Source organism: Ruditapes philippinarum, unplaced genomic scaffold, assembly GCF_026571515.1.
Source record: "Ruditapes philippinarum isolate M1 unplaced genomic scaffold, ASM2657151v2 ctg7025_1_1_1_1, whole genome shotgun sequence".
Taxonomy (NCBI): Eukaryota; Metazoa; Mollusca; class Bivalvia; order Venerida; family Veneridae; genus Ruditapes; species Ruditapes philippinarum.
In genome coordinates this window covers 47853-71569 of record NW_026854135.1, presented here as the reverse complement: position 1 = coordinate 71569, position 23717 = coordinate 47853, and the positions used below count along the sequence as shown (strand labels likewise).

General features: G+C 33.6%; 1 protein-coding gene across 1 annotated transcript; it reads left to right on the top strand.

The window, feature by feature from the left end:
• The first annotated feature begins 1961 nt into the window (after positions 1-1961).
• LOC132739068 (uncharacterized) lies at positions 1962-22689 on the top strand. The gene is made up of 14 exons (XM_060726719.1): positions 1962-2211; positions 6851-6938; positions 7857-8162; positions 10934-11073; positions 12072-12192; positions 12570-14330; positions 15351-15542; positions 16730-16930; positions 17485-17637; positions 18280-18430; positions 18956-19187; positions 19740-19830; positions 20720-20799; positions 21446-22689. Exons 1-14 carry the CDS (start codon positions 2209-2211, stop codon positions 21470-21472), a joined length of 3546 nt encoding a protein of 1181 aa, XP_060582702.1. The 5' UTR covers positions 1962-2208; the 3' UTR covers positions 21473-22689.
• Positions 22690-23717: the final 1028 nt, after the last annotated feature.

Here is a 23717-nt window from a genome sequence, read left to right as displayed (position 1 = left end):
TTTTTACTTATTTTGTATTTATGGTCATGGTAAAATAAACCATATTTCTTTAAAGCGAGTTGCTTATATTGTGTATATTATCAAAGTATAGAGCTTAAAACAAGGTAGCTGAGCAGTTTGGCGACATAAAACAATTATATGTTTCTTTTACTGTACTGCAAATTCATAAGTGTAACGTACATTTGTTTTACTTATCGGAGATTCTTATAATCAGTTCTGAAATTGTTGCTAGTGTAGTTTGAATACACAGATTATGTCACTTTAAGTATTGATTCAATAACCGTGTCCACAGTTACCTAGGTAATCGATCAATCGATGTATGATGAATTTTAGTGTTATGAAGCAAAAGAGTTTCAACGAATCCCAAAACGAATGAATTTAGCGGGCCTCTAGTAGAACAAGCTGAGGGGACACATGAGTAGAATTGCCAAACTTCCATCCAAATTGCTAGATATATCACGCCAACATAATCAGAAGCATATACTTTACAATCATTTTTGAGGCAAATGCAGGCATTCGCCCAAACATTAGTACAAACCGATGTTCGAGCATGAAAAGGTACAAAACGTGGGACATCTACCCGTCAAGATGTATTTATACATTAACAAAAGATGTTGGGAGGACAACGTGTTCTACAATTCTCAGTGTTTGATTGTAAACAAGACCGGGTGATGTAGAATTGTTCTTAGAAAAAAAACCATAATTCTGTTAAAATCCATGTTACAGTTATGGGCCTTGGATAGTGACCTCCCTTTATGCCCTTTGATAAGTGTGTGAAGTTTCAACCCATTCCCTTCAGTTATTTTTAAGATGCCAACTTAATTGCACCAAAAAACTTATCCCGCGTGTGATGTTGACGCCTGGATGAGTGCAATAGTTCTCCCTATTCTTTGTATAGTCGAGTTTATAACTTGAAGTAACTTGCAAACATTATAATATAATGTGTATCATATATAAATATTCTTACAAAAGTAAAATAATTGTTTAGTTGATAGAAAAGTACCAGGAATCAGCATGGTAAAACATAATAGAGTAAAGAAAAAAAAACACCACATTAAAATTGTGTCACTGTATAAGGTACTGATGAGGGCAAAGACCCTGCAGTTGTTAAAATACGCTTCAACTGATTTACCACAAGTCTGTATTGCTGTGATTGGTTTTTAAGTCGCACCAACACAGAAGAGGTCAATTGGCGACACCCAAGCTTTAATGGTGGTGGAAGACCTCGGGTAACCTTCCGTGCATTATTTCAGGCACGAACGGTCACCGACGTTCCGTAAGCTAGCTGGATATCTTCCACACCTGAAATAATCCAAAGCCGGTGCTAGGGGGCGTGATGGATGTGCGGATTTTTATACTTTGAAACATAGAAAACGCAGTCAAGTTTCACATTGATAGAGAGACTAAGGCTCGATTTTTATTATCAAAACTAGTCAGTGAACCAGAGTAACAAAGAGTCATTTATATTAAAGTTGATATATTTATGTCTGTTATATAAATTTATGACATATCGAAAACAATGTGTTACTTTTAGTTTACTTTTAAACTCTTGCAGTTTTAGTATGTTATTCTTTTGTGGGTTTTTTTTGTATTTTTGTTGCTGTTTTTTTTTCGACGGGGGTATTTTTCTTTTCGTGACTTGTGTTGGAGTTTGAAGTTTATTAATACAATATCGTGTAAGAGAATTAAATGAGGCATGCATTTATTGTTCTGTTTTTCCTCTTTACAACATATTTCAAATACCAACGAAATGCAAACATATAATTACTTCATTACCTAGATCCAAATAAATTTTAACATCGAACTTAAAACTTAATTATTGTTTTTTTTTTCTTTCTGTCATTCAATGGGGTTGCACATTATGTGCGGTCTACATTACGTAATTATATATAAATACAGATATAGTACGACGGCGCGCGGGAATTGCACCGGAAGTGACGGTATGCATCTTCTGCTTCGAAACAAAGACATAAACTATCAAGCTGACGCGCGGCTGACAGGCTGGGACGATATGTCGAGAAGCTACACTTCTCACGATCTAATTAATTAACACGCATTAAAATTCATAAATCCTAGATTATTTAACTTATCTAACAAGTTGAAAACTTGACTGGTTGCCCCTGTGATGGTTTGATGTTTCGGAAATTTTGAGATATTTTGTGATTTTGTTTTTCATATCTAATTTCGTTTCGGACTTTAACAAAAGACATGGTATGGTATTTCGGTTTTTTTATATTTTAAGATTTATTTACATTTAACATCTTGTTTCAAATTTATACAACGTATAAGTCTGTCCCAAACCTCACTGGTATTCTGTTTCTTTGAATCTTTTTTTAAAATATCAAAATAACATGCTATCATGATTAACATGTCTCTTGTGTGGTAAGTGAAAAGTTTATCGGGTCCAAACAAATTTTTGCTGATTTATAGGTTTCGTGTATGGTCAGTGCACATAATATCGGGTTCTTACAAATCTATGTTTGTTGTTACAACACCTCATCAATTCACTAGAGAGCTGTTGTTCAGACACCACATCGTTATAAGGCAGGCTGTCATTCAGCTTACCATTACTTATGTCTTCACTTTTGCATATATTTATGCATGCCAGAGCAGAGGAACAGTTCCACTGACCGTATGATCAATTATAATGAAAGTGATACATGCATCGTCCGTGAATCGAACCCTGGTCGACCAGTCTAACACTCTACAGGGTTGCTCTGTCTAAGACTCTACCGGATTGCTCAGTCTGACACTCTACCAATTGAGCTAACCGACTTGAATTTGACGGGTTACGAGTTATGTCTTCATAAGTTCAAATGTTGTTGATGTGATAGGCACTTCGTCGCTTTGGTCTTAGGCATTATATTTATGAAATTACTCTAGTTAAAATGACGTATGGATGCCTGTATGGGGATAACCTCATGCCTATATTACAACTCGTATTTCAAGGAATATTTCCTGTCTTACTTTTATTATTTTAACCTTTTATTGTAATATTGAAATACGATACTTTTTATTATTATAAGTTTAATATTTCCTTTTATGTTGTCGCCAAAATGTCACGATATATACTCAGTTAAAAAGAGTATGCAAATGTTATTTACATACAAATGCAAACTAGTTGGGTGTACATTTAGTATATCAAAATTAGCATTCATGCATTGTCTATACACAGAATGGTTTAATTTGTATTGGAATTTGATTATTTTCATTATTTTGAAATCTTGTAAGATTGCGGAAAGGTGGGGGTAAAGTTGCAGAAATTTTATTTTTAACTTTTTTGTCTCATTACGTGATCATTACGAAGGTCGTCTAAAATCAGTTTGACTTTCTGTAAAATTTACAAGGTAGGACTAAATATAAAATATTTTTTATTGTTTGCGCTCTTTTCATCTAAGGGTTAACGAAAGTTTCCGAGACTGCATGGACGTTGGTTTTTCAAAATTAATATTTTATGATAATATTTGTGATCTTAATCTCAAGATTTACAAATTTAAGAGATCATCTTTGTTTAAAGTATGTGAGGCATTCTGGTCGATTTTAGAAAATGATTCATTTATAGTGTACCAGGGGATAAATCGTGTTATACGTGTTTTATATCACACGGAAATTCCCGGAAATAAACATTTTAAGTCATGTCTCATACAAAAAAATTAACAATGTACCTCCATTTTAAGTGTAATGAGATCAGAATTTGTGTGTCCTTATTTTAATCTACAATGAATCAGCATCATGGGGAAGTCACAATGCGCAAGTGTAACATGTGTGAACCATGTTACCAAAACATAACCGATTGATGATCTGTGACTTTAAAACGCTTTATCAATTTTATTAACCGGAAGCTTGTCGATAATTCAAATGCAAAAAATGTCATATGTCAATAAGACGACAATGCATCTATTATTCTGCAGTGCATTAAGAAATCTTCCCTTTATAAAATCGAACTTTGAATTACTGATTTTTTTTGTCGAGCATTTACGCCGACATTAAAACATTAAATATCTGTTGAAGTATAATTTTACTTATTGTTGATGTATTTAAACGTTATTTTTTCTTATCTTTAACATGCATTTATTACACTTTAATCTATTTATTCATTGAAAAGACCACCATTGAAGAATTTTATGTATCGAACTTATACACGTTGTTTTAATTCTATTTATAACGCGAACAAAACATGGCTGCGTACGTATAGGTCTGTCTATTCCGTACGATTTACACAGAATAAGGGAACATCTAATGATATATTAAAGAATAGGTCAGTTATTTACAAAATAAAAATGGTCAAGAACGGCGCAGCCAATTTTCAGTAGATAACTTCAATGCTTTTGCACGTTTAACCAAAATGAAAGTTCTAAGTCAATCTTATGGTTGTCATGAATATTCAAATTATTTACTTCTTCTTACTTACGCGCTACCATTTTTTTTCAAAATACACATTGTAGTTATAAATGTATCTTATGAATAGGGTACTAGTAAGACTTAAAAAGACATAAAAATGTTTAATTTTAATAGAATTTATTCTTCCACTAGATATTCATCAATATTCTTTTTCTCATTCGCAGAACGCGCATGCGCAAAGTATCTTTTGCGTTGCTATGGGGCGATGGTGTTGTAAAAGGTCTTATTAAAATGGGTTAAAATTGGATAAACTATCCAAATGATATTCACTTTCTTCTTCGTGAGACTTCGGCATTTTTCGCAATTTTCCGTGCCTGAATAATAAAAACTCGTCGCTGGTGTAACCAGGAACAGACTATTTTCCCACCAAACGGTAAATATCAGGTACGAAAAATGTAGAATATTTGTGAACTGAAATGAGCTACCGTTGGATGAAACACCTAAATGAGAATTCCTAAAACATGTGCAATCTTTCAGCTTCATCATCCCTAGCTATTTTTTTATTGTGACGTAATCAATCAATCTTTTTTATATATATATGAATAAACGCGCTTTGACATGTTTATTGCACGTAATTAAATGACAATTGAAAATATGTGACGCTAAATTGTCCCATGTGAGGGACAAACTGTTCGGATTATTATTAGCATCAAAGTAAATGCCCTCAGCCTCAGCTTAAATGAGCCGCGTCATGACAAAACCAACATAATGGGTTTGCGACCAGCATCCGCGCAGTCTGATCAGGATCCATGCTGTTCGCTATCAGTTTCTCTATTAAGTACTTGTTATAGAGTTTGTAAGCGAACAGCGTTGATCTTGATCAGACTGCGCGGATGCGCAGGCTGGTCTGGGTCCATGCTGGTCGCAAACCCATTATGTTGGTTTTGTCATGACGCGGTTCAAATAAGTATATACTTGTCTTAATAAGAGACAATCAAACTTTAGATATGTTAATGAAGATAACAAATGCCTGTAAAGATTGCTTTTGAAATTGAATATCATTGCTGAAAAATGCCGTTCAATATCTAATATTAAAAAGTTAAAAGATGTCAATAAAAGCAACTTCGAAGAAAACGTGTTATCATTTTTGTTTTTCGTACAATAGTTGCACCTATTTAAGATTTTTATACAGTTCCGCTTTAATATCTTAGAAAACGTTTATAATACGCGAAACACATATATATTTATTTTATTCTAATAAATAAAATATGTAGAAACTTTGAAGAAATAAAATGCGTATATTCATTTTCCGCAATTTTGACTTTTAAAAATTTATTTTTCACTTCAGTGAAACATATTCTCCGTATTTTCACTGATGTCTTGAAATACGACTTTCTTTTAGATTCAGTCAAATACACAAAATTTAAGGGGAAGTTTTTCAAATTGATATGTCAAAAAACGAGAAAAATGTATAAAATATACAGAAAAGATTTTTTCTATAAAGCATATAATTTTATCTTTTGATATGAAATTAACCACCACTCATGAAATACTTATTTCCATACCACTCGATGAAAAAATAGGTATTTAAAGAAAAAAAAAACCTTAAATATCTTCTATATATTATGTCCCATGGGAAACGAAACAACAAAATGTTAAACGCAATAACGTTTGTAAACATCACCTATTTTACCACATTGTTTTATATTTGAAAAATGCATATATTTAAGTTAATTTCAAGTATTTGAAACACCGTATTCCCGTATGTCCAACAAATAAAACAATATAAAAATAGTTTATCTTTTTAAGAAATATCAACAGCTTGAATTAATCTAGAATAAACTCTGTGTGTATTTCACAAATTGTCACATCAAACCTGTGAAATGTCAAAATATTATTTGTATATATACTGCATGATTTATATTCCTTTTCACATACCATCTTATTAAATAAATGTTGCAAATTTAGGTCTTAAATATTGCATTCAAAATGTGTGTGTAAACAAGGCGTATTTTCAAAATTTGCATAACTTGCATCACAATTATTATGCAAGCTTCAAACCTCAACATTAAGGAAAACAATCTATTTATTATATTCTTTTCAGGTTTTTTATCATTATTTTTAACCTCCAACGTTTCGAGGGGATAAACCCCTCTTTATTAAGGAGTTTCTGTTTCCTTGATAAGGAGGGTTTATCCCCTCGAAAAGTTGGAGGTTATCAACTTTGTGGAGCACATACTTATTATTTGAATGTTTCCAGAATGATTTTATCATTATTATTGTTGCTATTATTATTATTGTTGCTATTATTATTATTATTATTATTATAATTATTATTATATTAGTATTATTATTATTAGATTATTATCATAATTATTAATATTATTATTATTATTAGATTATTATTATTAGATTATTATTATTATTATTATTATTATTATTATTATTATTATTATTCTATGTCACACCACTATTGAAATTTGAAGTTGTTTGTTTTTTTACTTCACAGGTTTCTCGCCTTATACAGTTGCGTGTTATCGTCACAACGTTTCTTCTGTCGGGAACATATTTGTCGTCTGCTCAACAACAAAAACCAGGTATCACGACTTCTTGTTGTTGTTTTTTTTCTTCTCTGTAATTGAGAACTTTTGTCTTGTAAGACTTTTTTGTTAACTTTTGATAATCATTTCATTACATGTAATAGAAAGAGCATCGAAACACGAGGCTATTTGATTTTTACGAGGGGGCATAGCCCTCGAGTATAAATCAGATTGCTAAGTATTTTGATTGTTCTTCGTTATCCCTTTCTCTGTCGTCACATTAAGTAAACCTCAGAAAAAGAGCCAATCTATGAGCATGCTCTGGAGTGCGGGTAACTAATACCTGCACTGTGCATTTATGTGTCTGACACATGGGTTCCAGCAGTGTAATGCCTAATTATTAACTCTTTCAGAGTAATGGTAATCTTTTGCCTTTGACATCGGTATAAAACCAGGCTACAGTACTCATGACCATGTATACTAGATATTTTACTATTTTCTATGGTGCCTGATTTGTGCAATGTCGTATGTTCGCTCCGCCAGAGAAAAACACGAACACATTGTCATTCTTTCTACGCGGGACGACATGCTGAATATGAAATCACGACAGAATGACTCGTTTCTTTGTCGTATATTCAAATTTTCGTCCGGCGCCCCGCGGAGTGAAAATATGATATGGTATAGATTACTGCTGTGTTTTGAACATGGATTAAATTACAACAGAGAAAGAATCGATCTCCAAATCTTATCCGCCGGTAAAAAGAGCCTTTATTTCCGTGTAGTCCAATACATTTTGATAATGCTACATTATCAGTGTGCAAGATAAATACATCTGAAAAGAATGCTTTTCCCTATTCTATCAATGGAAAATAAGCTTCATTTTCAACGAATAAAACTATTATTTTACAAATTGCTTAACGGTTTGAAACATTTGAAACTATTTGAGATCATTATATCGTTTGCATGATATTTCAGTCGCAGGATGCAGACCGATTGCGGATGTGATATTTTTGTTGGACGGTTCTGACAGTATATCCGAGCAGGAATTCAGTCAGCAGCTCGATTTTATCAAGCGTTTCGTCCAACTGTCGGACATCAGTCCGGAATCGGTACGTGTTGGACTGACGGTAGTTAGCAGTACAATTGGTGATGAGTTTCCACTTTCTTTGAACTCGACCAAAGAGAATTTATTACAAGTACTGAATACGATAAATCAACCGCAAGAGGGAAGTCGAACCGACTTGGGACTGGTTGAAATGGAACAATTGTTCAACAGACACGGTGAAAAATTATTATTTTTACAACATATCCAATTTATATAATATTTTATCAATGAATTAAAATGGAACCTTTGGTCCAGCTCCTTAAGCTCACCCAATACGGAGAGCATGCAGTTCGTTGGTTCTTAATGCAATCATACTTTATTGCTAATCAAAAATTTGCAAACATACACAGAAATAACAGGTTTTTGTAATGATGAATAGACAAAGGGTTGGGCTCAAGTTCTTGCAACATTAGCGATCGACCCTCCCTATCGACCCAACTAGTTGTTCGATGCACGGGCAAGACGAAATGTGCGTGTATTCTATGCTTTATAAGGGTCCATCAGCTCTTTCAGGCAGTGAGAGTCAGACCCTTGACATCTCACCATTCATGTCATTAAAAGTTATTACAATTATGCCAAAATGTGACATATAATTTTTGAATGAATGATACTAATTTATGCAAGGTGTTACTGGACATTGGTCCAATGGTCATTTGTCTCTTAATTACCACTGACTCAGAAATCATCTGTGATTAGTAACCGGTCACTTGCGAAGAAATTGGTAATTACCCATCAGTTATAAAAAAAATGGCCGAAAAATAAATAGACCAAACAAATTCTAAAGTAGGATCGTTGAATTATTATTCATTTATTTATTTATTTATTTATTTATTTATTTATTTATCTATTTATTTATCTATTTATTTATTTATTTATTTTCTATTTTCGCAGATTGCTGGAATTCCTATTTTATTTTTACTTTCAGCAAACGACCTTTTGTACATCACTGTACTTTTGTTTTCCCCTTGAAATATATGCGCATACGAAAAATTCATAGAAAAAAATATTTCCATAATTACCAAATATTTTGAATAATTTTAAAACGAAATTTCACTTTTTTGGACGGAATGTCAAGTTTTTAATACCTTTATTGTAATGTTACACTAAAAATGTCCAGTTTGCATTCATAAACTTCAAACAATTCACCACATTTATGACGTAAGATGTCATTGTGATGTGTATATTTACGTCAAAATTCGATCCTATCCATATTTTGGAGTTGAGATAAACACCTGTTTTAAGTCAAAAAGGTACATGTACAGCCACGGTTAATAAACACGGAAGGGTCATAATTTTGTTTTATTTACATCATTTAGTACATCGTGGTACTGAGTAATTAAAGTGGATTGGTCGACAATGAGCACAAATAGCCAGCCCGCATAGCTCAATCGGTTATAGCGCAAGACTTGTAATCTCGACATGGTGCGTTCCATTCCCGGGCTGGCCAGCTAAAAACTACTTATCAGTCTTTCAGACGAGACTTTAAATCTCGATCCCGTGTATGAGTGCTTAAATCCTTGGCACGCTAAAGAACCAGGGGGAGCTTTTGCAATTTGGGGCATCTTTCTGTATCTGTATCTTGCATTATCTTCCAAAAATATCAAATGACTAATACTCTTCTGGAGGACTCAAATACACACACACAATCGGCACATTTTCCATAATTATTTCAAATATTGATAAAAACAGTGGAAATGTATCATTTGAATATTCGTATGAAATGTTGCTTGAAAAAAAATGTTGGTTAAGTTGTAAGTGATGTAGAATGAACATTTTATGAATAATAATATTTTGTTCTAGAACATACATTAATTTAGTATTATTATCCGCACTATAAATATATGGAATATCTCATCATGCGTATCTTACACTTGCCACAGCTTGAAAAATGTATTATTCTTTCGCGGTTTGTTATTATATCTAATACTAAATATTGTCTGAGTAACTATTAGAGACCTTTCATTATAGACCAATTCACTTTAAAGGAACTCCACCGAAGTTTAAAAGCCCAAAAAATTCATAAAATGACTTCTTACATAGATCAGCTGGGCTCATACAACAAAACGATTTGCAAAAGAAAATTAAGAAATACTCAAAAAGAAATTGATAATCGTACCTTACGCTATTCTTAGCCCGATTTGAGTGAAAAGCGTCTCTTAACCCGATTTGAGTGAAAAGAGTTTCTCAGCCTGATTTGAGTGAAAAGCGTTTCGAAGCCCCATTTGAGTGAAAAGCGTTTCTTAGACCCATTCGAATGAAAGCGGTTCTTAGCCCCATTTGAGTGAAAAGCGTTTCTAAGCCCCATTTGAGCGAAACGCGTTTCTTAGCCCCATTGGAGCGAAAAGCGTTTCTAAGCCCCATTTGAACGAAAAGCGTTTCTAAGCCCCATTTGAACGAAAAGCGTTTCTAAGCCCCATTTGAACGAAAAGCGTTTCTAAGCCCCATTTGAGCGGAAAGCGTTTATACGCCCCATTTGAGCGAAAAGCGTTTCTAAGCCCAATTTGAGTGAAAAGTGTTTCTTATCCCATTTGAGTGAAAAGCGTTGCGAAGCTTGTAAATTTTCAGTCATTCTTCACAATAAGAATAATTATTTCGGTAAACAGAGTAAGAGAATGATCTGAAATTTTGCACACAAGTTACTGGTCTCGATATACATTAAATGGTGTATTATGTATTAATCTTGAAAAGTAATTAGTCCCTTAATGTAAAAAATAAACTCATTTGTGTCCCTTAACGTATTTTGTACCATTACCTAACGGCAAGCTGTTAACTACTTTCATCCTTAAACTCTCCTTAAACTCTGACAGAGTCTTTTATGAACAATGTCTTATGACATACAATGTATACTGTATAGAACCATTTATGAAACACATCCATATGAAATGTACGATATTTGTCGAAACAGAACTTTTCCCTGATTATCATTTTTAATTCCTTCTTATTTCAGCAAGGCGTGGTGTTTTACGAATCGGTGTCATTCTCACAGACGGACGGGCTAAATATGTACGGGCGACTGAGGGAGAAGCGCGTGTGATAAAGGACGCTGGCGTCTTTCTTATCGCAGTAGGTGTCGGTAGATTAATCAAGGTGAGCAGACGACGCTGCCTTTTGAAAATAAATTATCATAACAGTTATTTTCCCGCCAAAAAAAAAACTCTCCCGTGTTGTCTGGTTTTTAAATTTTGAACTATTCATTGTTCAACAAAGGTTATTTCATTTTATTTTGACGTTCAACGTAGAAACTTTATTTTTTCGATAAATGAACATATTATAATTATGATTATGAATATTTTAAAAGTATATACCAGACCATAGATTACCTTTCTATCTTTTATTATCTTTATAAGCATAATGTAAACAAGCTGTTTGAAACGTTTTTTCTGTTGTAAACATTTGTATATTATAAAAAGAAAAACAATCGGAGATTTAGTTTGTAAATTTGTTGAATATATGTTTGCTTATACGAACTGGAAAAATTAATAGAAAACACTAGCCTTTAATTGTAACAGAGGACATTATAGCCTCTTGCTAGATAGAACGGTTTGGTTAGACTTTTCTACTGGTCACGTAGGAAATCAAAGTTATTTTCCAAAAGCTGAGACAATTAAACACAAAATTAATACATTAGCAATTTTAAAACATAACGCTTTTTCAATGTGTCAAAATTACAATACACATATTTAATTAATTTAAGATTTTATGTAAAATATGAAATATGTTATTAGGTCACGTAGGAAAAGTCATTTACCAAAATCTGTGGAAATTCAATACAAATTTAATACATTAGTAAACATAAACACTTTTTCATTGCGTCAAAATTACAACACATATATGAAATTAATTTAAGATTTTATGTAAATTATGAAATATGTTGTTAGGTCACGTACAAAAAATCATTTACCAAAATCTGTGAAAATTAAACACAAAATAAATACATTAGTAAACATGAACACTTATTCACTGTCTCAAAATTACAATACATATTAAATTAATTTAAGATTTTATGCAACACATGAAATGAGTTGATAAATTGAATTCTGTTGATTTTTGTACTTAGACATTCATATAGAACAACTTGCTTTCAGTTTGCTGAACTAGAGAAAATAGCATCAACAACTAACAATGCTTACAATTTGGAGCCAATCGACAGGTCAACTAAGTATCTCGCCGAAACTGTTGCATTGATTGGACAAGATGCATGCACGGGTAATTATTTATTTATAGGTGTTTTTTTTATCTTATGTACATGTACATGTATTTTATTTCATGTAATATTTACTTTTTTGTAAAAACTTATGTCCGGCAAAATCTAATGTTGAATTAATTATGCGTTTTTGTCTGAAGAATGTCTTTACTTGTCCGTATGATATATATTAAGTAATTTTTGAAAATTTTCAATTGTCCATACAGACTGAGGGACAAACTTGGCAATACAGACAATTGATTTTTCTGTCCCTGTAACCTTCAATGAACATCAGTAAAACCTAAAATTTAAATCAATTGTTATAAGTTCAATTTTAGATCGGTGTCATCTTTCTACTATAACCTTCAAGTATTCAAGAATCAGGTCATTTCTTTTCCAGGTCATAACCTGGTAAACCAGTTTAATTTAAATCCGCCGACACAATTATCCGGTGGTAACATAGTTAGCAACCAAGAACAGGCGAATATAGCATCAACACTTATGACAAGTAGTCAAGATCAAGCTCTAACGAATAAAGCACCAACACTTACGGCAAGTAGTCAAGATCAAGCTCTAACGAATAAAGCACCAACACTTACAGCAAGTAGTCAAGATCAGACGCTCTCGAATGTAGCATCAACATTCACAAGCGTGCAAGAGCTACAAGCGGCCAATCAACCACTCCTTAATCTAAATCCTTTTAATGGAAACCAGCCTTGGCGAATTAACAAAGCTGTACCGAAGACAGATTCAACCCAATTGTATTTAGAAAACTCCGGCGGAATCTTGCCAAGTTCTGTCCAGTCAGCCGTTCAAATAGCCATATCACCAATGTTAAATTCAAACGCCGCAAATTCTAGCCCGATCAGTGCCTCCACAGCGGTAGACCCCTCAATTGATCCCTCATTAATCGGCTTAGAATATATCAGCGGAAACCTTCCTGGTCCAGTGAAGCCGAACAAACCGATGGTGGATAGATTTAGTAGTAATTTTAATTCTGTGAAACAAAGTATGCCGGACAAACTAGGCATGGCTGTAGAAACTGTGAATCAAAATGTGCCCGGTCAACTAGGCATGGCTGTAGAAACTGTAAATCAAAATGTGCCGGGACAACTAGGCATGGCAGTAGAAACTGTGAATCAAAATGTGCCGGGACAACTAGGCATGGCAGTAGAAACTGTGAATCAAAATGTGCCAGGACAAGTAGGCGTAGCTGTAGAAATACCTGCAGCTGATCAATTAATGTTGAATTTGGATTCAATCAATGGAAACATACAATCTGTACAGACGAATTCTGCCATGCCTATGGCCGATCTGTCACAAATTAATTTGCAATTTTCAAACAGGAACATGCCAAGTGATAGAACTAATCAAATGGACAACTTGCTGAAACAAAACAGCCTATCTTCGATCAGCAGAAACTTCGATGTGAAAATGGAGCCATTCATTGCCGTGGACACAATCAAGTCAAGAGTTCCAAGTCAACAATCTCCCATACCAGACTCAAATATTAACCTAGACATGTTCGGTTCACAGGGTACAGTCCAAGAACTAGCACCTTACAATATACAGATAGGAAATGATCAACGACCGCTGACAAGGTTTGCTGCACCGCAATTAGTCTACACGCCGGCTCCTAATGTAATGGTAGCCACCACAACTCCAGCCACTCAACATATTCCTGTTAAAGCTTCTATACCAAAGGTACCAGCAACAACAAAAAGCCCCAGACCGCAGCCAAATGTCGAAAAGTACCTGGAAAAAAGCCCAACTCCCGGCGAGACAGCAAATATGATAATCCAATCACTGATTGCAAATAAAGACCTCTCAAACGGTATTCTCTCTGATATGAATAAAGTGAACGGAGTAACTCCAAGCGGCGTGCTGCCAACAAGATCAATGGGTGCTAAAATCATTCCCACCCAGGGCGTGGGTGTAAATTTTCCTGGACGAACCGTTTCCGAGACATTGGCCTTTCTGAAACAGGAAATAAAGCCGGCGAGGACGGTTGAAGAGCATTTGAATCCAATATTTCAAATGTTTGATGCCACAGGTCCTGCTCAAAATATCTGGAGGACGAAAGCCGCAACTGTCCAGCCAACAACAACAACCATGTCACCAAGAGATTCCTACAGAAGAGCTGAGATGGCAGCCCTTAAAGGTAACTTTATGTGAAACTATAACATCTTTTATATAACGTGATTTATTATCAAGTCAGAATATATATAATCAGTTAATGAAAACAAACGCATGTCTTTTTCAGAAAAAAATGACGTTTATAAAATAACAAATGACGAAATTTCCGTTTAACGTATAGTTAAACAGAACGTGGCGTACATGAGGAAATAAAAAAAACTTTGTCAAATAAATGCAGAATCCCCCATACATAAATACAGCGATTTACAATAAATTATACTTAGTGTCCAGCTTTATTTGTCATCCAATGAAAACGCTGTATTTCTTAAAAATTGTGTGCGTTAATTTTCATAGAAGAAAAAAGTCGATACTATATTGAAATCCGTTCATAGTCGCCTTCTATTTTTCATAGTGTTTCATAAAAACGCGTAGTGACGTCATCAAGGGCCAAATAAAGCTTGACACTAAATATGTTAGTGTTCATCCGTAGCTGTTCTACAGAAATTAGAAACATTCTCCTGTCGCTATCGCTCCCGTCGAAGTTTCTAATTTCTGTACAACAGCACGGATGAACACTAACATATACATAGAATATGTATCTGCACAGGTGATACAAAAATGTTCATAATCAATAATAATATTATTATCAAGTCAGCACATCAAAATCGGACAAAATAACAATAAGTATAAACTTATGTAAAACATCTACATTAACAAGCTAAATAAAATGAGCCGCGTCACGACAAAACCAACACAGTGGGTTTGCGACCAGCATGGATCCAGACCAGCCAGCGCATCCGCGCAGTCTGATCAGGATCCATGCGTTCTATTACAAGTAGAGAAACTGATAGCGAACAGCATCGGTCCTGATTAGATTTCGCGGATGCGCAGGCCGGTCTTGATCCATGCTGATCGCAAACGCACTATGTTGGTTTTGTCGTGACACGGCTCAAATGTTTACCGGTATTTCCTTATATTTGTTATCTTTTGCGACAAAAAGAGAACCAACATAATTTAACGAAAGTCAATTTATATTTTCATTCAGACCACTGTTCAAAAGGACGTTTCGTAGACGGAATTTCTTATATTTCAAAGCCGGGAACATGTTCCGAGTTTTTACAATGTTACAAAGAGTCCAACGAGTTAAAAGCTCGAGTTGCCACGTGCCCGTTTGAAACTTTTTTTGATGACGTTCACTCGGTATGTCGTCATTACACAGAGCACAACTGTTGGACAGGTAAATATTATAAATCGTACATGTTTAAAGGCCCATTATGCCCAAGAAATACTTTTTTATTTCTCAAAACCATTTAGTTTTTCCAAACAGTTACTCATTGGCCAAATATCCGAGCTAACTTTTGTTTCTATTGCCCTTTTGGCAACTAGTACAGCTATAGTGATTTAGTACATGTACTTTGTATGGAAGTCAAAATACCACTTTTTTACATTCGCTACTTTTATGACAAAAACTTTTGCATTCAATGCTTCTTTCGTTTTGGTGATACATATCTAATATGTCTAAAACCAAAATTTAAACATTTACCCTTCCTAAAGATGGTAAAAATACTTATTTCTGAAGCATAATGTGCCTTTAATGAAGTAGATTCATATTGGTATAATGTCACAACGGGACTAACATATATACAAAAGGTATGTAAAACTTATTTTCGGCCTATTCTTACTACATATAATGCTTATCATTGTATCAAAACAAATAAAAATATTTATTTTGACATGCATATAAGTATAAATGATAATAATACTCGTATTTGACGCAATAAAACTCTTTTTATTTTCACTAACTGGTTTATATCAAACAATTATGTCTGACTTTTATTACACTATAACGAGTAAGTAATAATGGGTGTAGGTAAAAATGCATATAAATCATTTCACAATAAAAAAAAAATAAAAAAAATCATGTTTTTTTTTTTATTTTAGCAAGATAACAGTGTATATATCAAAGAGATTTTAAAATATAACATTATAGAAATAAGGTCAGTTATTTAAATCAAGATAACAATTCTGTCCGCAATTTTAATTAGTATTCAGTATGTAAAGTAAAAGCGTGAAATATTAATGAAAATGTTTACAAATTTATTCTAATGTATTCTCTGTTATGTATGAAAGGTTCGTTTCAATTTATGACTAAAATTGCATGGGAAAATGTTTCACGCAGTTATCTCCCCTACGTGTGTTTGCGATCTTATTTGTCCTATAATTAAGCTTTGGGCTCTAAACTTTCTCAAGTTTTGTAAAATATTTCTTCTATACATAGAATGAAAACTGTTAATTTATCCATTCAGTTGTACGTTGATAAATAAAACTTCTTTTCATTAATGTATAGTCACTAACACATGATGCATAAGGGTAGTTTCCATTATTTTTTATCCACACATATTATATACATTGATTATTTTTCAGACCCATGCGTGGACAACACTATTGCCTCATACGCACATCTGGGTAACTGTCGTGCCCACTGGAACTGTCAAGGGGGACAATCTAGGCCCGTCTGCTGTCCGTCTGGAACGTCATACGTACCAGGATTCGGTTGTGCACGTAACGTCACGTGCACGGACACGTGCATGGACTTTGGAAATCTTAATGAAGTTACACATGCCTGTACGTAGCTAAAATATTGTAATGAGAAAATTACATTAAATCTTATCGAGTTAAGAAAGTAAAAATTCAATTATTAAAATAAGTAAAAATAACTGTTTTCCGCTAAGAGGCTACGAAATGGAAATACTGAAGATCCATTTGAGAATATACGGGTATATAAAAGGACATTATTTATGAAAATGATAATTTTGCTTGGAATAATATTATATATAGATATTATTCAATTGTTGACTAGTGAGTATTGAATATGATGTGATATGAACAGAATGTCATATTGACCGATGCGATATGATTACGATTTGTAATTTATTCACACGATTACGTCAGGACCAATGATATTGCAGATATTTTTAGATCATAATGATATTTTTTATATGACAATCAATTATTTTATATACATGTATAGAACATTAAAGGCTACCTCTAAATTCTGTTCAAGTATTTAACGTTCATGTCAATGCTAAGTTACATTATCATTTATGATAAAACAACCCGTTTTACATACAGCATTTACATTATACATGATTTAATCCAATTATTTCTAAATTTTTAAGCAAAGTGCAAGCTCCTGTCTGTGGATGCTGACCCACATTTTTACTTCGAGCACGTGGCTGGTATGGGTTGGATGGTGCGCATGTGTGCTCAGGGGTCCAGGTTCGACCAGATTCTTTGTAAATGTCACGGTGCCAACGAAGTAGTCAAAGACGGTAAGGACTTTGTGAATTTAGACAAAAAATGTTCCTCAATAGTCTTTCTTCTGTAACAGTTTCCAAATTTGCCTCTCGCCGCTCTAGGTTCGAATCCCAACAACAGTTTTGAATTCTTTCATGTGCACTAGCTTACGGAATGTTCTTCTCAGTTCGCCATGTGACTAAATTCCAACAACAACAACAAATAATATTAATAATAATAATAATAATAATCAGGCCAAATATTAACGGATTACGTTCGTTCTAATAAAATATATATCTCTATAAAAATTCTAGTAAGTAACCCGTTACACATACTTTTGTGACATTTTTTAGTGTAACTACACGCCTTTTAGGAATTTTCTAGTGTACAATCTTTTCTTATATAAAGCGCACACCTTTCTGGTATTTTCTATAGTATTTTGCACAGTTGATTATTTCACGGCATTTCTTGTATGCGACAAGTCCCAATTTATGGAATTCTCAAGCTATACAAGTGTTGTAATAGAATAACCCACGTACGTCGTTCTGTTTTGACATTTTTGTTACAATAAACTGACATTTGTTTAGTAAAAAAAGCACTAAAAGCACACACCTTTGTGTCATTTTCTAGTATGCTATCCATTCTAATAAAACACATACCTGTCTAACATTTTATAGTGTGCAAGCCCGAGCTGTATATGGACTTCCAGGGTGGTCTAGTTGATGTGTCAGGGAATAATCTAGCTATGGGTATATACAATGTAGAGTTAGATGGCGGCACTGGAGCATTCTTTGGGAAATCTCACCTAAAACTCTGGCGATTTTCTGGGTAAGATAGATTCAAATTTTACGAGAACACTAGCTGCCGAGTTGCTATTCCCCGGAGAATAATCACCATGGGGAAAAAATGAAGGCTCGAACGCCGAGAGATGTTGCGCATTCCAATTTTTTCTCATGGACAGACTTGATAAAATAATCATCCATTTCTTTATTCAATTTTGTTGAGGAATCTTCACTTAGCAGGCGTTAAGTTCTGTGCGTAAGCAATATATAGTTGGTCCGTACTTCATCTCAGCGCTGTTATATATTTCTGATCCTTCCTGATAATTTATTTCAATATCTTTAGTGTTTAGGATTGAATGGGGCGTAGGGAGATGTTGCTGATTCCATTATATCACTCATGAACACACAATAAAGCTAAGATTAAAATATTCAACATTTTTGTAATGATCTCCCTCTTTCCACTCTTTCCAGAATTTCTATCAAGATTAGAACTGATTTAAATGTAGTTTCCTTTTTCGGAAGTGGACATACTATAAAATGCATTAAAATCTATAATTAACTCGCTTTTCAGAATGTCGCTGGGACAACACGTGACAATCAGCTTCCGGTTCCGGACAAGCGTTACCGCCAAAAAAGGTAAACTGATGCACATCGTTTCTAACTGTTGCTACAGTTGTGCTGGTGAACCACAGCCGTCCCTGGATGTTGCTATAATTCCCGCAGATCAAGGAGGTGTGGCTGTATTCAGTACTACAACTAGAGAAGCCGGAGAAATCTTCCTGTTTGTACCTTATAAAGATACTGTAAGTGAAATTTTGAATTCAAAGTTGCTCCAGGTACATACGTTGCGTGTGCGAAGATCAGTGATATAGTTTAAGATGCCCACTGTATTGTCTTTACGGTCTTGTGTTGCCATGGTACATACTCTTAGCCTTGACCTTGACATTGATTTCAGCCATTGTACATTATCTTGGCCTTGACCTTGATATTAGTTACATACATAGTACATAATCTAAGCTTTGACCTTGAAATTGATTTAAGTCATGGTATGTCATCTTAGCCTTGATCTATAAAATGATTTCATTTGAACATAGTCTGGCCGTTTATCAAGATAGATTTGGATGGCTGATGAGGAAACAAAATAAAATTGTTTGAGAACTGTCACTATCTTTTACGTTTTACAACTTAATGTTGTATTAACCTTATGCAGAGTGAATGTATTCATAGTATTATTAATGAGACGAGGGCCTTTGTTTATATTAATATTAATCAAGTAGTCATATAAGGAAGGAAGGGATATTACTTTATAACCAGTGAAGAATTGTAACCTGTGATATTTTCATTGTATGTTTCAGTTTACAGGCTGGAATAATTTAGAATATAGATATGATGGGCTCAACATGCGTGGAACAGTAAATGAACAATCAGCCCAGAAAAGCATAGTTGGTAAGTGATAACGTTATTTGTATGACTAGTTTCAGCAATTAGTTGGATTTGTTTCTGATGGTTCAGGCTTTTATACTATTCAATACATCCAGCGGTATATACTAAACATTAACTCCATACTCGCAATGTAAATGCATTTAAACGTTTTGCTTAACAATGGTTTAAACACCAAATGCTATAATGGGGCTTTTCATACAGTAAATTCTCAATGTCAAAATTAGACAGTGTCAAAGAATGATGCCACATGCTTTTAAGCATCTTTTTTAAAGGTAGCTAATTGTATATACTAAAATACAAAATAACCATGTTCAAAATACTAAATGCAGCAATCAATCAGCAATGGTGATGGCCTTTTTTGTTTGGTTGGGTTTTACGTCGCACCTATACGGTGACGGTAAAGGTCTTATGGTCACTTTCCAGCTTTACTGGAGGAAGACGTCAGGTGCTCCTCCGTGCATTATTTCCGGCATGAATGAAATACACCTGAGACACATGTCTTAAAACATGTATCTGAATGAATGAGACCATAAGATTCCCGATACAAGATTTTTTTAAAGAAAGAAATGTGCAAATGCATGTATATACATGTATATTAATCAAGCAAACTTTATGGGGTTTTTTTAGGTTTAGATAATTTTAAGTCTAGTTTCCATGCAAGGCTGTAATAACTACGTATTTGCATGGCTTTAATTTCAGTAAATGAAGCCAAGGTATTTTAAATCTTTATCTAAGATGAAAATAAACATTTTTTGTATAAGAAAAACTGAATTATCAGAGACTGCTATTACATATATGTATCAAAACGACTCTATAGGAAGTTTTAACAAATTGTGTGGCAACGAGTATCATAATGACCCTGCATTGTAAAATTTGTTGTTGTTGTTTTCAGGAAACATTATTGGTAGATCAGAGCCGTTATTGATTGGATCATGCGGACAAACAAATGCTTATGACGGATTCCTTGATGAGGTATACCAAACCTTATTTGTCTTACAGTTCTCCCTTTTTGTGCCACTTTTGCTCAATTGTATTTCCTAAAAAGCTTATGCTAATTTACATGGAGCAAGAAATTTGGTATTTCCCCTCGTGGCTGACTTTAATGGTTGAGGCATCAAAGTTGCAGACAAAGTTTATCCCTGCGTAGGGGACTAAATGGGTTTGAATAACTGGAGTCTATGCATCTCTTAGCTCCAGCGTGTGTGGTGGTATTGCTTTAAGTTTGTAACACCCAGAGTTAGACAAAATCATCTCTCCTGTTTTGGCGCCATATGGCCTAAACTGTGTTGGTGCGCCGTAAATAAAACAAATCAAACAGGAATTGGTATGAATTACTGCTATAAATGCTTTAAACTAAATTCTTTTGTAACAGCACCAGGTTCTCTATCAGATAGCAGACCTATATGTATTTAATATATTTTACATCACACGACTTTAATACTTTCAGCTAATTGCTTTGGTTTCCTCTGTCAAACTCATTATAAGTTACATCATATGACCGTTATCCTTGGTTTCCAAAAATCGCACCAGTGTGGACTGAGGAATCTAAAAAGAATATCACATCTTACACATATGCTTGCAAACACTTCATGTGACTTTCATTATGTTTCCTTTTCAGTTCAAATTCTACATGTGTAATCCTTGAGTAAAGAGCGAGTTGTCATGTTGGAGTTACAAATGTGCACTATCTTGGACAACTTTGAGTATTCGGATGAAACCTGCAGGAATTTATTTTCACATTGAATATTAAAACCTGCTTTATTAAAAATAAACAGTGCAAAAACTTGATGAAATAACACATATATGTCGGTGTGTAAGACATAAAATATTTAATAGTCAATACATGTATATTAACCTGGCTGCACTCATATAGACATGTTACATGTACATATAAATATTATTAATTTTAAAAAATAAAATCCAATGAACGATAGAAATACAAATACATATAATAATTCATGTTTGTACCGCCGATTTTCATTGGATAGTCGTGACATTTACATGTATATCATGTACATTGTTCATATGGTTGCTGTCTATTCATGATTTCTTACACGCTTCACACTATTCCCCTATCAAACAAATAGGGCAATCAAATGCAATAATACTCGATGTATATACACAACATGAAAAACGAATGATTACACGTCATATGACGCCAATAAACCAAATGACGTCGGGAAAATAACTTCTACACTCAATGTATTATCAATTCTCATTCTATTAGCACCTTAGAATGGAAATAGTTAATCACTGGGCATGTCGGCCATTGTAATTATATTCTTGCGCATTTAAACATCGTGCATTATTCTACAACAATTCACTCAAAATTGATAATGGTTTCCTAAGTAATTATTTTTTCTCAAATACTGAAAGTTTGCTGTATTTTAAATTAGTTATGTATTATAAATTAGTTACAAAGATTATTGACATAATATATATATATATGGCTGTATATAAACAGTTGGTTGCACTATAACCCAAGCAGACAGACAAGGGTTATATTGGCTTTCAACCAAGTAAATATGTCCATATAGCCTGATGGCTCAGATTATATAACCAAACAACCATTTATTTAGGGCCATAATTATAACCTATCAAAAATCTTTATAACTTACACTATACTGTACAGTACCCAAAAAAATGTATAGTTATAATAAATGATTGAAAACCTATTAGACATTACACTGTCAGATTGATGAAAGAATATGTGATATAATTCTTTTAAAATATATGAATTTACAAATGTCAATTGTAAAAAAGAATAATAATTCAATTGTTTTTTCCACATTCCATCAAAATCTTTGTTAAAATGTCATGAATTTTGTATATTTTCTGTATATCTTAATATGATAAATTTTCAGAACAATTTAAGAAGTCATTTTCCTTTTGATCAATATTTATTGATTTCATATTATACTGTCTTGTACATGTATTATAATAGCCATTTAACAATTCTTCAATTTCTACATATTTTTAATTATTACATTTACTTGGAATGAATTGGATTTATGTATTTACTTTAATCAAAACTGCCGTTCAGACGAATGAAACATTTTTTGTGTACATTATTAACTGCATTTTTATTGGAAGAGGTACTTTGTTAAATTAATACAACAACTCCACAGGTTTAACTGGAAGAAACTGGATAACATAATTATATAACGTTGTATATTATGAAGTACATTCCATTATTATTTTTGAAAGAAAAAATTCCAGTTTTCAAGTCATTGGAAAATATAGAAATTCTAGTGCACAGACAAAAATGTGTGAAATTTTGGCCTCCAAGGTTGACCTTGACCTTGAGTCTGGACAGTGTTAGCACGGGTTCTCATATTGCCCTGATGAGGTGAACATTTGATCAAAAAATTTTTAAAAAAATTTCTTTTGGGGGATAAAATTTAAAAAGCGGACACAAAAATTTTTGATATTTGACCCGGAGTCTGAATCTGTGGGAAAGGGGTTTTGCATTCCCTTGTTGAGGTGAAAATTTTGGGAGTTTTAAAAAAATCTTTTAAAATAGTGTGGGTTTATATTAAGAGCACCAAAAATTTGAGAAAGACCTTTTACCTGAAAGCCCTGCATGGGGTTTTGCAGGGTTGCCTTTTTATTGAGCCAAGTTGAAGAAAAACCCTCATTGAAGAAGGGTTTATAGAGCTGACATAATGGAGACGGACTGACAAATAGATAGACAAAATGAGGAGAAAAGGTGATTCCAGTATGGCCCCCTCTACATTATATGGCACAAGTATAACCAGTAGGTGCCTATCCAAGCCCTACTTAAGCGGACATAGCGGACACAAAGGAAGAACCATCAACCTTTAATAAGTTTGATTGATATGTAAATTAAGGACTAGTTTTAACTTATTATGAGCAGTATTGACATTTCA

Bases quoted from the DNA above. Each gene is read 5' to 3' on its own strand.
- LOC132739068 (XM_060726719.1), top strand. The intron at 12,193-12,569 runs GTAATTATTTAT...TTTCTTTTCCAG, and splicing joins TGGACAAGATGCATGCACGG to GTCATAACCTGGTAAACCAG. The intron at 17,638-18,279 runs GTAAGGACTTTG...AACATTTTATAG, and splicing joins CAACGAAGTAGTCAAAGACG to TGTGCAAGCCCGAGCTGTAT.